Consider the following 16,457-nt stretch of genomic DNA (forward strand, 5'->3'; position numbering starts at 1 on the left):
GTAATCACCGTCCCTTCATCACCAGTGTAGGTTGTCACCGTCCTATCATCTCCAGTGTAGGTTGTCAACGTCTCATCATCTCCAGTTTAGGCTCTCACCGTCCCATCATATCCCGTGTAGGCTGTGACGGGCCCATCATCTCCAGTGTAGCATGTCACCGTCCCTTCATCTCCTGTGTAGGCTATGGTCGGCCCACCATCTCCAGTGTAGGTTGTCACCGTCCGATCTCCAGTGTAGGCTATGACTGGGCCATCATATTCTGTGTAGGCTGTCATTGTCCCATAATCCCCCGTGTAGGCTATGACGGGCCCATCCTCTCCAGTGTAGGATGTCACAGTCCCATCATCTTCTGTGTAGGTTGTCACCGTCCCATCATCTCCTGTGTAGGTTGTCACCATCCCATCATCTCCTGTGTAGATTGTCACCGTCCTATTTCCAGTGTAGGTTGTCAACGTCCCATCATCTCCAGTGTAGGTTATCAACGTCCCATCATCTCCAGTGTAGGTTATCAACGTCCCATCATCTCCAGTGTAGGGTGTCACCGTCCTATCATCTCCAGTGCAGGTTCTCACCGTCCCGTTATGACCAGTGTTGGCTATGACGGGTGCATCATCTCCAGTGTAGGTTGTCACCGTCCCATCGTCTCCAGTGTAGGTTGTCACCGTCCCTTCATCTCCATTGTAGGTAATCACAGTCCCATCATCACCAGTGTAGGTTGTCACCGTCCCATCATCTCCACTGTAGGTTGTCAACGACCCATCATCTCCAGTGTAGGATGTCACCGTCCCATCATCTCCAGTGTAGGTTGTCACCGTCCCACCATCTCCCGTGTAGGCTGTCAACGTCCCCTCATCTCCTGTGTAGGCTATGACGGGCCCATCATCTCCAGTGTAGGTTGTAAACGTCTCATCATCTCCAGTTTAGGCTCTCACCGTCCCATCATATCCAGTGTAGGCTATGACGGGCCCATCATCTCCAGTGTAGCATGTCACCGTCCCTTCATCTCCTGTGTAGGCTATGGTCGGCCCACCATCTCCAGTGTAGGTTGTCACCGTCCGATCTCCAGTGTAGGCTATGACTGGGCCATCATATTCTGTGTAGGCTGTCATTGTCCCATAATCCCCCGTGTAGGCTATGACGGGCCCATCCTCTCCAGTGTAGGATGTCACAGTCCCATCATCTTCTGTGTAGGTTGTCACCGTCCCATCATCTCCTGTGTAGGTTGTCACCATCCCATCATCTCCTGTGTAGATTGTCACCGTCCTATTTCCAGTGTATGTTGTCAACGTCCCATCATCTCCAGTGTAGGTTATCAACGTCCCATCATCTCCAGTGTAGGTTATCAACGTCCCATCATCTCCAGTGTACGGTGTCACCGTCCTATCATCTCCAGTGCAGGTTCTCACCGTCCCGTTATGACCAGTGTAGGCTATGACGGGTGCATCATCTCCAGTGTAGGTTGTCACCGTCCCATCGTCACCAGTGTAGGTTGTCACCGTCCCTTCATCTCCATTGTAGGTAATCACAGTCCCATCATCACCAGTGTAGGTTGTCACCGTCCCATCATCTCCACTGTAGGTTGTCAACGACCCATCATCTCCAGTGTAGGATGTCACCGTCCCACCATCTCCCGTGTAGGCTGTCAACGTCCCCTCATCTCCTGTGTAGGCTATGACGGGCCCATCATCTCCAGTGTAGGATGTCACCGTCCCTTCATCTCCTGTGTAGGCTATGATGGGCCCATCATCTCCTGTTTTGGTTGTCATCGTCCCATCATCTCCAGTGTAGGCTATGACGGCACCATCATCTCCAGTGTAGAATGTCACCGTCCCATCATCTCCCGTGTAGGATGTCACCGTCCCTTCATCTCCTTTTTAGGTTGTCTCCGTCCCATCATCTACCGTATAGGCAATGACTGGCCCATCATCTCCAGTGTACGTTGACACCGTCCCATCATCTCCAGTGTAGGCTGTCACCGTTCAATAATCTCCTGTGTAGGCTATGACAGGCCCATCATCTCCAGTTTAGGTTCTTACCGTCCCTTCATCTCCAGTGTAGGTTGTCACCATCCCGTCGTCACCAGTGTAGGTTGTCACCATCCCATCATCTCCTGTGTAGGTTGTCACCATCCCACCATCTCCAGTGTAGATTATAACAGTCTCTTCATCACCAGTGTAGGTTGTCACCGTCCCATCATCTCCAGTGTAGGTAATCACCGTCCCTTCATCACCAGTGTAGGTTGTCACCGTCCTATCATCTCCAGTGTAGGTTGTCAACGTCTCATCATCTCCAGTTTAGGCTCTCACCGTCCCATCATATCCCGTGTAGGCTATGACGGGCCCATCATCTCCAGTGTAGCATGTCACCGTCCCTTCATCTCCTGTGTAGGCTATGGTCGGCCCACCATCTCCAGTGTAGGTTGTCACCGTCCGATCTCCAGTGTAGGCTATGACTGGGCCATCATATTCTGTGTAGGCTGTCATTGTCCCATAATCCCCCGTGTAGGCTATGACGGGCCCATCCTCTCCAGTGTAGGATGTCACAGTCCCATCATCTTCTGTGTAGGTTGTCACCGTCCCATCATCTCCTGTGTAGGTTGTCACCATCCCATCATCTCCTGTGTAGATTGTCACCGTCCTATTTCCAGTGTATGTTGTCAACGTCCCATCATCTCCAGTGTAGGTTATCAACGTCCCATCATCTCCAGTGTAGGTTATCAACGTCCCATCATCTCCAGTGTAGGGTGTCACCGTCCTATCATCTCCAGTGCAGGGTCTCACCGTCCCGTTATGACCAGTGTAGGCTATGACGGGTGCATCATCTCCAGTGTAGGTTGTCACCGTCCCATCGTCACCAGTGTAGGTTGTCACCGTCCCTTCATCTCCATTGTAGGTAATCACAGTCCCATCATCACCAGTGTAGGTTGTCACCGTCCCATCATCTCCACTGTAGGTTGTCAACGACCCATCATCTCCAGTGTAGGATGTCACCGCCCCACCATCTCCCGTGTAGGCTGTCAACGTCCCCTCATCTCCTGTGTAGGCTATGACGGGCCCATCATCTCCAGTGTAGGATGTCACCGTCCCTTCATCTCCTGTGTAGGCTATGATGGGCCCATCATCTCCTGTTTTGGTTGTCATCGTCCCATCATCTCCAGTGTAGGCTATGACGGCACCATCATCTCCAGTGTAGAATGTCACCGTCCCATCATCTCCCGTGTAGGATGTCACCGTCCCTTCATCTCCTTTTTAGGTTGTCTCCGTCCCATCATCTACCGTATAGGCAATGACTGGCCCATCATCTCCAGTGTACGTTGACACCGTCCCATCATCTCCAGTGTAGGCTGTCACCGTTCAATAATCTCCTGTGTAGGCTATGACAGGCCCATCATCTCCAGTTTAGGTTCTTACCGTCCCTTCATCTCCAGTGTAGGTTGTCACCATCCCGTCGTCACCAGTGTAGGTTGTCACCATCCCATCATCTCCTGTGTAGGTTGTCACCATCCCACCATCTCCAGTGTAGATTATAACAGTCTCTTCATCACCAGTGTAGGTTGTCACCGTCCCATCATCTCCAGTGTAGGTTGTCACCGTCCCATCATCTCCTGTGTAGGTTGTTACCATCCCATCATCTCCAGTGTAGATTATAACAGTCCCATCATCTCCAGTGTAGGTTGTCACCGTCCCATCTCCAGTGTAGGTTGTCAACGTCCCATCATCTCCAGTGTAGGTTATCAACGTCCCATCATCTCCAGTGTAGGGTGTCACCGTCCTATCATCTCCAGTGCAGGTTCTCACCGTCCCGTTATGACCAGTGTTGGCTATGACGGGTGCATCATCTCCAGTGTAGGTTGTCACCGTCCCATCTTCACCAGTGTAGGTTGTCACCGTCCCTTCATCTCCATTGTAGGTAATCACAGTCCCATCATCACCAGTGTAGGTTGTCACCGTCCCATCATCTCCAGTGTAGGTTGTCAACGTCCCATCATCTCCAGTTGAGGCTGTCACTGTCTCTTCATCTCTAGTGTAGGCTATGACGGGTCCATCATCTCCAGTGTAGGATGTCACAGTCCCATCATCTCCAGTGTAGGTTGTCACCGTCCCACCATCTCCCGTGTAGGCTGTCAACGTCCCCTCATCTCCTGTGTAGGCCATGACGGGCCCATCATCTCCAGTGTAGGATGTCACCGTCCCTTCATCTCCTGTGTAGGCTATGATGGGCCCATCATCTCCTGTTTTGGTTGTCATCGTCCCATCATCTCCCGTGTAGGCTATGACGGCACCATCATCTCCAGTGTAGAATGTCACCGTCCCATCATCTCCCGTGTAGGATGTCACCGTCCCTTCATCTCCTTTTTAGGTTGTCTCCGTCCCATCATCTACCGTATAGGCAATGACTGGCCCATCATCTCCAGTGTAGGCTGTCACCGTTCAATAGTCTCCTGTGTAGGCTATGACGGGCCCATCATCTCCAGTTTAGGTTCTTACCGTCCCTTCATCTCCAGTGTAGGTTGTCACCATCCCGTCGTCACCAGTGTAGGTTGTCACCATCCCATCATCTCCTGTGTAGGTTGTCACCATCCCACCATCTCCAGTGTAGATTATAACAGTCTCTTCATCACCAGTGTAGGTTGTCACCGTCCCATCATCTCCAGTGTAGGTTGTCACCGTCCCATCATCTCCTGTGTAGGTTGTTACCATCCCATCATCTCCAGTGTGGATTATAACAGTCCCATCATCTCCAGTGTAGGTTGTCACCGTCCCATCTCCAGTGTAGGTTGTCAACGTCCCATCATCTCCAGTGTAGGTTATCAACGTCCCATCATCTCCAGTGTAGGGTGTCACCGTCCTATCATCTCCAGTGCAGGTTCTCACCGTCCCGTTATGACCAGTGTTGGCTATGACGGGTGCATCATCTCCAGTGTAGGTTGTCACCGTCCCATCTTCACCAGTGTAGGTTGTCACCGTCCCTTCATCTCCATTGTAGGTAATCACAGTCCCATCATCACCAGTGTAGGTTGTCACCGTCCCATCATCTCCAGTGTAGGTTGTCAACGTCCCATCATCTCCAGTTGAGGCTGTCACTGTCTCTTCATCTCTAGTGTAGGCTATGACGGGTCCATCATCTCCAGTGTAGGATGTCACAGTCCCATCATCTCCAGTGTAGGTTGTCTCCGTCCCATCATCTACCGTATAGGCAATGACTGGCCCATCATCTCCAGTGTACGTTGACACCATCCCATCATCTCCAGTGTAGGCTGTCACCGTTCAATAATCTCCTGTGTAGGCTATGACAAGCCCATCATATCTCCAGTTTAGGTTCTTACCGTCCCTTCATCTCCAGTGTAGGTTGTCACCATCCCGTCATCACCAATGTAGGTTGTCACCATCCCATCATCTCCTGTGTAGGTTGTCACCGTCCCACCATTTCCAGTGTAGATTATAACAGTCCCATCATCATCAGTGTAGGTTGTCACCGTCCCATCATCTCCTGTGTAGGTTGTTACCATCCCATCATCTCCAGTTTAGGTTGTTACCATCCCATCATCTCCAGTGTAGGTTGTCACCGTCCCATCTCCAGTGTAGGTTGTCACCGTCCCACCATTTCCAGTGTAGATTATAACAGTCCCATCATCTCCTGTGTAGGTTGTCACCGTCCCATCATCTCCAGTGTATATTATAACAGTTCCAACATCTCCAGTGTAGGTTGTCACCGTCCCACCATCTCCAGTGTAGATTATAACAGTCCCATCATCTCCAGTGTAGATTGTCACCGTCCCATCTCCAGTGTAGATTGTCACCGTCCCATCTCCAGTGTAGGTTGTCAACGTCCCATCTCCAGTGTAGGTTGTCACCGTCCCACCATCTCCAGTGTAGATTATCACCGTCCCATCATCACCAGTGTAGGTTATCACCGTCCCATCATCACCAGTGTAGGTTATCACCATCCCATCATCTCCAGTGTAGGTTATCACCGTCCCATCATCTCCTGTATAGCCTGTGTCCGCCGCACTATCTCCCGTGTAGGCTGTCACCGTCCCATCATCTCTAGTGTAGGTTGTCACTGTCCCATCATCTCCCGTGTAGGCTATGACGGGCCTATCATCTCCTGTGTAGGTTGTCACCGTCATATCATCTCCTGTGTTGGGTGTCACCGTCTCATCATCTCGCGTGTAGACTATGACGGGTCGATCATCTCCATTGTAGGCTGTCACCGTCTCATCTTCTCCCGTGTAGACTATGAAGGGCCCATCATCTCCAGTGTAGGTTGTCACCGTCCCATCATCTCCCGTGTAGACTACTTAAGGGCCAATCATCTCCAGTGTAGGTTGTCACCGTCCCATCATCTCCCATGTAGACTATGAAGGGCCCATCATCTCCTGTTTTGGTTGTCACCGTCTCATCATCTCGCGTGTAGGCTATGACGGGTCGATCATCTCCAGTGTAGGTTATCACCGTCATATCATCTCCTCTGTAGGGTTGTCACTGTCCCATGATCTCCAGTGTAGAATGTCACCGTCCCATCATCTCCAGTGTAGGCTGTCACCGTCCCATCATCTCACCGTCCTTCCTTCAATGCCGTGTAGGGTGATACCGTCCTCCCTTCTACTGTGTAGGGAGCGACCGTTCTTCCCCCTACAGTGTAGGGCATCAACGTCCTTCCTTCTGCCGTGTAGCGTGTCACCGTCCTTCCTTCTGTCGCGTGGGGCATCACCGTCCTTCCTTCTATCGTGTAGCGTATCACCGCCCTTCCTTCTACCGTGTAGAGTGCCATCGCCCTTCCTTCTGCCATGCAGGGTGTCACCATACTTTCTTCTGTCGTGTAGGGTGCTATCGTCCTTCCTTCTTTCATGTAGGGTATCACCGTCCTTCCTCCTGCCGTGTAGCGTGTCACCGTCCTTTCTTCTGTCGTGTAGGGTGCTATCGTCCTTCGTTCTGCCGTGCAGGGTGCTTCCGTCCTTCTGTCGCGTAGCCTGTCACCTTCCTTCTTTCTGTCGTAGAAGGTGTCATCGTCCCTCCTTCTGCCGTGTAGCGTGTCTCTGTCATACCTTCAACCGTGTAGGGTGCCATCGTAGGATAGGATAAGACAATATAAAACTTTATTATCCCAAGGGAAATACATATTGCACACTTGATTACACTAAAATATGACAAAAGAAAATATCACAGCGATAGTATACTTTAATATACGGAATAATTTGTGCACAGAGAACTGTTAAAGATATTTAACAGATAACAATTTACAAGACTAATACTGGCGGATAGGAATTATTTCGGAGCCCTGTTTGTTTGCAGCATCAGCAAGCTCAGTCGGCAGTCAGAAGGTAGAAACTGGTGTCTTGAATGAAGTCAATGCCTACTGTCATTTAGTATTGTACGCGCAATTTAGACAATTTGCTGCTCATAAATATCACCGATGTGTTTGAGATTTGGTACCTGAAAGTTTACTTGCTGTATTTACAATTTTATGTATTTTAGATTATGTTTTCAACAGACAGGCATCTGACATTCAGAACTAAAATGCTTTGAAAAAATGTTCCATAAAACAGAGATAATGTGTCATCAAGTTTACCATACCCAAGACGCCGTCAAAATAGCAATCGCTTTTGACCCTTTTCGCACAAATTCTCCGTTATGAAATTCCATGTCAGTTCCAATAATGGTGCCAAGATAATTTACTCTTCAACCAAATCCATGTTTTCATTATCAATATAAAACAGACAGAATCTCGGTTGTCTTTTTTCTAAAATCTATAATAATTTCCTTTGTCTGTCTAACAATTAGAGCAAGACAGTGAAGAGGTTATCCCACCGCCCTGGCAGATCTGGGAGTTCGGGCTAAATCATTAGAAAGTTTGTCAGTGGAATTGTTAGGCTTATGTTTTTCACCTCGTTCGTGATTACGAGGGAAGTAAATAATTGCACATAGCTGTGACAAACAAAGTCATTAGTCCTGTCCGCATGCCCTGAAGGCAAAACACTCAGATTACCGACTGAATAACACCGAACAAACAGAATTGTTCCAGGTCAGTGCTACACTGAAACGAAACAGGCAATCAACTGTCGCCGATATCATCGCAGCGTGAACACTAAATACCGACTGCAGCAATGAATGGCGCTACTCGCGCGGAAACCCATTTCCGTTTTCTATGCCTCGCTCGTTGTACAAATGACAAATGTATCATGTTGATCCAAAGCTAGATTGTTGGCACCGTAATGGAAACCCTGACGTGATGGTATCACTCACAGTAAGCAGCCTACTATGTTATGTGATCAACCATACTGATTAACCGTTGCGCTAGATATTTATGAAACATTTTGTAGTAATTGGAATTTGATGTCATTATTCTACCATTTGCACTAAAGGCCATTATTGTCCCCAAACGGATAGCCTATAGATGTTGTATTACAAACACAACAGAAATTTGTTTTTGATTATGAGAAACATTTAATAGCGTTGTACAATAATATGAAACAAGAACAAAATCAATGTACCTCTATTAAGAAGAAGACGAAGTGTTTTATTTGTACAAAGGCCACTGGTGCATATACAATACATACATTGGAAATAGTGGGGTAAATGTCAGGTACCATTTTACATAGTGACTGGCCTTACATAATTGCGTCTTCTTTCATAGCTGCAATCTGTGTGTTTACACAGTTTTCCAAGTAAATATTTACATGGGGATGACAGGAGCATTGTAAATTCATACATATTTGCGTTATGTCAAAACGTTAATGGTAAGAAAAGTTGTCTAATATCATTGTTATATTCACACTCAAAAGTAAAATTATATTCATTCTCTGAACATGTTGCACATACAGGGCGAAGTCGTAAACGTACATCCACTTAGCCTATCTTAGCCACTTAGCAATTTCCTATCTTCATCCATTTCGATCACCTTCAGTCAATACTTTATAGAAAGACACGTAGCACTTACACAGAGAGTGTATGGACCGCCTTGCGGGAGATCCACATATACATACCATGTGTCGGGGTATATCAGGTTTCATGCGACCCGTGCTGGGTTTTATACCACGAACCGATAGTCTTGCCCACATGTTTCAATCCACCATTGTAAAATAATTAAACAAATTATGCATTGATAGAAAACAGCTGTTCGATTGTGTTGAGGTTAACTTGTACTGTCACGTGACTTTAATTATCTCCTCCGGCTCGTGGTATAAAATCTGACGCCGGACGGATAAAACTACTTACAGCCCTCGTTATACTATTACAGTGAGAGAGTGACTGAGTGAATTATTGTTTTACGCCGCTTTTAGCAATAACCACTAGGCTATCCGACCGCCTCCGTGATACTATTACAGCTTATGGTTGTTCAGAAAGGAGAACACACATGCGCTTGTCGTATTCCAAAACATTTTAATTAAGTTCACCTTTGCCTTCATAATTAGAATGGGTGAGAGCTTATTGGTCCTTACTAATAAGTGAATGAGGTGCCGTGACAATGACAACAAAGACGCTGTAAAGATGCACACGTACTACATCTACTATATCTTGCAATGAATATATTAAAGGCTTGAATCAATAAAGATCACGATCAATTTCTTTATTGTTGTTCAGTTACTGAAGCGATGTTTTTAACTCGAGGGGCATCAGGGACGGTTTAAGGTCACAGGCCTAACGAATGCCATTTATCGTTGACCAACAATCACATCTTCACGGATTCCCAACAGTAGCCAAAGCCAGGAATACACAGCATGCACCAGCCACTTGCTTGTTTGTAAATCCGTAATTATAATGACGCTTGATACTCGTCCACACAGCGTCACGGCTGCGTATGATGTTACCAACGTTAAAGACACTGGACTGCCACCAAAGTCTTCCAACTGACATCCCTACCGTAGGACTTCAATCTTTAGTGCGCACTGCAATCCCTACTGTAGGCCTTCAATCTTTAGTGCGCACTGCAATCCCTACTGTAGGACTTCAATCTTTGATGTCACATTCAGTGTCCCACTGCAATCCCTACTGTAGGCCTTCAATCTTTAGTGCGCACTGCAATCCCTACTGTAGGACTTCATTCTTTAGTGCGCACTGCAATCCCTACTGTAGGCCTTCAATCTTTAGAGCGCACTGCAATCCCTACTGTAGGCCTTCAATCTTTCGTGCGCACTGCAATCCCTACTGTAGGACTTCAATCTTTAGTGCGCACTGCAATCCCTACTGTAGGCCTTCAATCTTTAGTGCGCACTGCAATCCCTACTGTAGGCCTTCAATCTTTAGTGCGCACTGCAATCCCTACTGTAGGACTTCAATCTTTAGTGCGCACTGCAATCCCTACTGTAGGCCTTCAATCTTTGATGTCACACTCAGTGTCCCACTGCAATCCCTACTGTAGGACTTCAATCTTTAGTGCGCACTGCAATCCCTACTGTAGGCCTTCAATCTTTGATGTCACACTCAGTGTCCCACTGCAATCCCTACTGTAGGACTTCAATCTTTGATGTCACACTCAGTGTCCCACTGCAATCCCTACTGTAGCACTTCAATCTTTGATGTCACACTCAGTGTCCCACTGCAATCGGTTAAATCCGTAAAGACTTTAATTCTTACTGTCGGACTGGGTGAAGGGAACTGCTCTTGGTTGTCATGGTGTAAATTGTGGGCCTGGGAACAAAGGCCTTCTTACAGAACATCCCCTTCAGCTCGTGTCGAAACCTGGAGCCCGTCACAGAGTACAGGATAAAATTTATGGAGTTATTACAGTATTGAAGCATGTTCACGAGCGACCACAAAAGACTTCTCGTAGCCTGTGTCTCGGGAGACAAACCTTCTGAGAATATGTTTGTGTAGATGGTGTATACACAGAAGGGTGTTGTGCAAATAACATACGTCGCACTAACGACAACTAGGGTCATCGTCATGGATGACGTCTTGTTCCTCCTCGCCGTGGCGTTTCCACTGTAGCCTCTTACATTGCTGGCCTCCCTGTCGCTGCTGAAGACTGTCCTGATGATGCAGAAGTTGGAAATGATGAGGATGGTTGACGGAAGGAACGAATACACGCAGAAGTCCACCCACGGCCATATCGTCGTCTCGAAGTAGTAATAACCATCTGTAATGCCGTCACATGGAATTAGTAGCGTCTCGTTTCCTTCTTGGGAGTAGTAATCACCAATACCATACAAATAGTGGGCGTTCAGTAGCAGAAACAGGACTAGGATACCAGCTATGATAGCGTATGCTGCCTTCCTTGTACATTTCATCTTCACTGTATGCGGGAACATCACCGACAACACACGCTCCAATGTCACGGCCACAAGCAGCCACGCCGATGAGTGTACAACCACATACACAATCCAAGTGTGAATCTTGCATCCTGACTCGGTCATCCAGCGGACATCTAGGTCCAGAAGGTACAACAGCCACTGTCGCAACAAGCCAGTGTACAACACGACGATGTCAACAACAGCCAGGACGCGCAGGTACAGCGACGTCGTTGACAATTTCATAGACGTCTGAGACAACACGGCAATGGATAGAATGTTACCTGTTGTTCCAATAACAATGAGTATAGGGGGAATGTAGGTCCATATTGCCACACTGACATTGTACTGTGTGAACTCCTCCAACTCCATCACTCCGTCTGTCCGGGCTGTACTGTTATCCATCCTGGAAGGGCTGTCCTTTGGTATGGCACAATCAGCAACAGGTGCTCGTTCGGCTATATGATACAGATGGTTCGCTTTGTATCACAACAATGAATACAAACTATTATTTCATTAAATTCCGCCGAATATAGTTTGCAACACGTATCTAGTGATAATCTACACAAGTAAGTACTTTTAACACATAATATTGTTGATCAAATAGATCCTGCACTCTGTCATTTTACCGCTAGAGAATGTTCCATGTGTACAGAACCAGTTCAGCCTCAACATGCCTTGTGGGTCATAGTAGGCTGTGCTTGTTATATATCTCTAAAGACTGCTATGAACATAGTTGATCCTGACGTAAGACATGGCCGATCCCCCGCATGCTTTAACACGGGCTGATCCCCTGGTAATTGTCCCTATTGTTATGCTCTACAGCGGGAATCGTGCACAGAAGTGTAGAACGAGTAGAGGACTGTTAACACCTGCCGAGAGATGAAAGGATATGTCCGTGCACATAAAGGAGTAGGTGTCCAGCCGGCTCCCGCCAGTCTAACTCTCTTCTTCCACCCGGTGTTCTCTTGTTATGCGGTAATCTACGGTGTCAAGGAGCTCCCGCTAACGTCGTATGCATATAGATTAGTGCTGTCGTTCTGTAATGGACGTGTTGCTTTTCTGAATATTTCTGTCTTGGAATATGTTTATCAGCAGCGCATCTGTAAAATCAGTTGTGGAGTCTGAAACGATATTGAAATGTCGTATGGTTGTTTACTGGGCAATTTTTCTGCGGCTACCTGTACATTCAAGTATACTTATTTTTCTTAAAGCCATCGGCCCATATAAAAAAATACCTGTTTATAACAATTTAATACAGCTACTTTTACGTGCCTACAATTTTTTCATAATATATGAACATAAGGAAATATAAATTTAACTGTAAAATCATCAAAGAAAAGCATATAGTCAAACACAGTAAGCGCGCGGATCTTACGCAATAGAAGTGCTATTATAGCATTAAGGGTCACACATTAACGTGTCCGTCCGATTTGTACTTAAGGATCGTTGACTGATACCCTACGCGACACGCCATGCATTTCTAGACATTATCAGTTATTAATAATAACTGTCACACGATGGCCTAGCAAGGTGAGCGAAATAAAGGTCCAACGTTAAGTAAGGCTTGTATCCCATTTTTCATGTCACGAGGTCAATGTGTGGCATTAGTGCGACGCAGCAGCCATAATTAACAATGCTTTGACGTCATATGACAGGGTGTGCATATTAACAATTAAAACATACTTTCTAGTCAATCTTGACAATTAAGGCATTATTTCTAATGAACACAGACTGAACTCAGTGAGGTGAAATGGGGTTTAACATCGCGTTTAAAATTAATGCACTTATATAGCGACGTACCATCTTCTTACGTCTTTTGGTATGACGCGACCGGGGATCGAACCTCCGAATTTCCCGCCCTCAGGGCGGACGCTGTTCCACGAGACCCCGGACACAGTAACGTATCACCTACCACCAACAGTAAATAAGCTATTCAGAAGAACAGGTGTTGGAGGGGCTTTGATGTTGATGTCTTTGAATGGCATTAGAAAGAGAATTTGAATGTTTTAAGCCACGTGTACTTATGAAATGACTATTTGTTACATGCATGTACCACGGGACACTATTCTAAGTTTTTCTTCTTCTTATTATTATTAATGTTTGACCCACTATGGTCAGGTGTTTGTAACGACGCAGCAGCTAAAAGTAACTAGATGTTTGACCTCATATCGCAGGGTGCAGCTGGCAAACCACGGTACACAAATTACGATAATATATATTGCAATTTTGTCGAACTTGACATACCTTATGGTAATTATAGCCTGAATCTTATAAAACAATCACTGAAAACACGAAAACGTCGTTTTGTTCCGTATATGTACATTGGACGGAAAAACGACTAAAAATTGATTAATTGGCGAGCGTCTAGAAAGTGTCCGGAAAAGGGTAAAGTTTTTCAAGCGTAAAATGGACGGAAAAACGATGCTTTTTGCCCCGCCTTGTACAACTGTTAACGGCCAATGAGATGGCGCACGTGATGCCTCAGGTTTCCTTTCGGAAGCATTAGGTTTCGTATTTCTGGCATGCCTTGCTCTAGTATCTGTCGCGTGTAGTGCAGCGAGATTTGCTGATAAGCCAGTTTTAGTATATGTTACATGTTAAAGGAATTCAGACATGCGCCAAGAAGTCAAACCAAACCATGTTACCAAGTTTATTGTGATAACTTATCCCTCGGCTATGCACAGTTACCTCTATCGGATAGTGGGTTGTGTTTCATTTGGTTATAACAGTAACTATTTTTTATGTGAAGTTTACAAGATATACGGCTTTTCCATTGGACGAGAGGTCGGTCACATGACGTTTATCACGTGACTGTATTCTTGCAATGACATCAACACTGACCACTTCCACATTCCTGGGGAAAACCCTGGGAATTCCCTGGTACACGTATGAATTCATACAGAAGCGTTGTTTCTCGTTATTTAGACCCTTTAATTTTGAACTTAGCGTCTTAGCTTACTCTGGGATAAGTCAGAGAGTTTGGTTGCATAGCCCGTTTAAGGATACCCTCGCTACAACCCATCCTAGAGAAATAAAAACGAAAAAAAAACAACATCCAAACTATCGTAGTGACAATCTACAGCAATCTATGAGTTTACCTTAGTATCTATTTGACACATCTTTACAATCACCTTTCAATGATCAGCCAATTCATCATTGATGACAAAGGCTTGAAATAACCACAGGTTTATTAACAACTTCGGAAATATCTCCCGTCACGTTTATCGTGTCGGCCATTTTGACGTATTGTACTTGATGTAAATGTATTACGACGCTCTGTCATTGTGATTGACTTACTGAGGCAATTCTTTAACAGATCTTCTCATCTACTGAGGATATTGTTTGGAATACATTTCTTATAAACAGACTAAAAGGGATGTTCCTCGCTTTTGGGGGAACTATTTTATTCCGGGATGGCCTATTAAAGCTGGTAGTAAGTGAAGGCACCATGCGTGTATATGATCTGTTATTATATGTGTTTAAATGACGGTTTGGGGCGTTAATAAAATACACTGACGCAAGTATATTCTAATCAAATCAATTGGATAATTAACGCAGCCTGGTTCCCCGGGTATGCTGCGCTGGCGCTACACTGACCCAGGAAAATGACTGCACAATGGCCGCCTCCACTAGACGAACAAACATGGGGGACACGCCATGTATTTACTATAGAAAAACGCTAGAACGGGTGGTTACATATTTTATTTAGCATTTTCATGAATGCTCTTGCAATGTATATGTCACGAGAATAACGTCCGTTGTTACTTTTAGTGAAGGAAAATATTATTTAAGCTGTTTCGAGACTCGAAAGTGTTCGTCACATCGGTGAAATGTAAACAATGACACTCACCACATTTTCAACAGTGATATGTGCGTTAATATTTCGTGTCAGCTCACTGTTATCACGAAATCGTATACATGATACTATCTTCATTTTGCAAATTTGATGAAATGAATATCGCCGATTATGCCCCGTATTTTCCCATAGTGACATGGTGGTTTAGCCGAATTATTGAACGCCCAGTATCCTTAACAATGGTGTTGAATGTCTGGTCTGTCATTGGTTCCGATATTTGGCCTCTGTATTTTATTCACATGAATATCCATTTATTTGACATTTGTTTTCTTATTACACAATGAAATTAATCATAAATATATCTAATATTTTTTTAATCATATTGGATTAATTTCAGTCTAGTGTTTCTGAACTAGATCTATGTGTGTTCTTGTTAAAACGTCGGGTCTAAATGGGATAATAATAAAGAATATCATCGTAATTGATTTGGTACAGTGGCATACACATCCATGAGTATTATATATGATGCAATATAGTCACTGGGGAATCCGTGTACAGAACAACATAAAGAACTGTGCATACCATTATTATTGAAAAATAGTTATGATTATAATTACCATGTTAGATGAAATATCTGTGTACGAAATTATCTACAAATAAACGACTCAATAAAAGAAGTTAAGTTACACTATTGTTCAAGCAAAGGCCAAAACCCCGGCATGATCATAAAGGACCACTCGCTTTTCATTTTGTAGACATTGATAGACCAACCAGAAAAGAAATAGGTGGAATATTAATATCAAATGTTACCACTGATCCAGTCAAATTCATCACATAATAATGTATTAGTATCTGATATTACCACATTCGAATATTAGGGCATGATCATGTACATGTTCAATGTAGTAATGTACATACTAGTCAACTTGATTATAATTTGTATTATAGTGTAGCGCGGCATCAACGATTACTATATCATCCTCACTTGTCTGAAGTAGCCAAGAACAAAACAAATTATTAACGGTTACTTTCGGGGATAGAATTGAGGCAATCTAGGCTTTACAAATAGTTCTAGACTTGAGTTGGATTCCTTTTAAATTTATTCTCTATGGACTGGGAGACGTACAAGAGCGACAGCATCGCATGGAGAACTGGAGAACTGGGTCAGTGTAATCGGATATGTTGTGGAGTTTCGGGTTTGGGCTGTTTGCTAAATAGAACAAGGGCTCACGAACATGGGCACAGTGTAGAGATTAAACCATTAGCGTCTCTGTTTATATAAGATATGTTATTGTGATTTGAAATCTCTTTTGAACAATTACGAGTTATTGTATACTCTCTATTCTTTCGTTATGGTAGAATATATATGTTCTATGTTGCTTGTTGAATTATCCACAAATAATGAGAACTACAATGTAAACCTCTCTC

The 16,457-nt window shown here is 45.1% G+C and overlaps 5 protein-coding genes across 5 annotated transcripts; all 5 read right to left on the bottom strand.

Annotated features, from left to right (window-relative positions):
- Positions 1-86: 86 nt before the first annotated feature.
- Positions 87-1,766, bottom strand: LOC139458424 (mucin-22-like). Its single transcript, XM_071239866.1, has 2 exons — positions 1,031-1,766; positions 87-883 (listed from the first exon to the last, which is right to left on the bottom strand). The coding sequence occupies exons 1-2, from the start codon at positions 1,764-1,766 to the stop codon at positions 87-89; spliced, it is 1,533 nt and encodes a 510-aa protein (XP_071095967.1).
- Positions 1,767-2,294: 528 nt separating this feature from the next.
- LOC139458432 (mucin-22-like) lies at positions 2,295-3,140 on the bottom strand. The gene has a single exon (XM_071239876.1). It carries the CDS (start codon positions 3,138-3,140, stop codon positions 2,295-2,297), a length of 846 nt encoding a protein of 281 aa, XP_071095977.1.
- Positions 3,141-3,398: 258 nt separating this feature from the next.
- LOC139458444 (mucin-22-like) lies at positions 3,399-4,247 on the bottom strand. The gene has a single exon (XM_071239884.1). It carries the CDS (start codon positions 4,245-4,247, stop codon positions 3,399-3,401), a length of 849 nt encoding a protein of 282 aa, XP_071095985.1.
- Positions 4,248-4,475: 228 nt separating this feature from the next.
- LOC139458453 (mucin-22-like) lies at positions 4,476-5,509 on the bottom strand. Its single transcript, XM_071239896.1, has 2 exons — positions 5,371-5,509; positions 4,476-5,257 (listed from the first exon to the last, which is right to left on the bottom strand). Exons 1-2 carry the CDS (start codon positions 5,507-5,509, stop codon positions 4,476-4,478), a joined length of 921 nt encoding a protein of 306 aa, XP_071095997.1.
- A 5,064-nt stretch (positions 5,510-10,573) lies between these two features.
- On the bottom strand, positions 10,574-11,602 carry LOC139470488 (galanin receptor type 2-like). Its single transcript, XM_071252897.1, has one exon. The coding sequence runs from the start codon at positions 11,600-11,602 to the stop codon at positions 10,574-10,576; it is 1,029 nt and encodes a 342-aa protein (XP_071108998.1).
- Positions 11,603-16,457: the final 4,855 nt, after the last annotated feature.

The sequence above is a fragment of the Haliotis cracherodii genome, unplaced genomic scaffold (genome assembly GCF_022045235.1).
Source record: "Haliotis cracherodii isolate W230 unplaced genomic scaffold, xgHalCrac1.p SCAF_1, whole genome shotgun sequence".
In the NCBI taxonomy this organism is placed as follows: Eukaryota; Metazoa; Mollusca; class Gastropoda; order Lepetellida; family Haliotidae; genus Haliotis; species Haliotis cracherodii.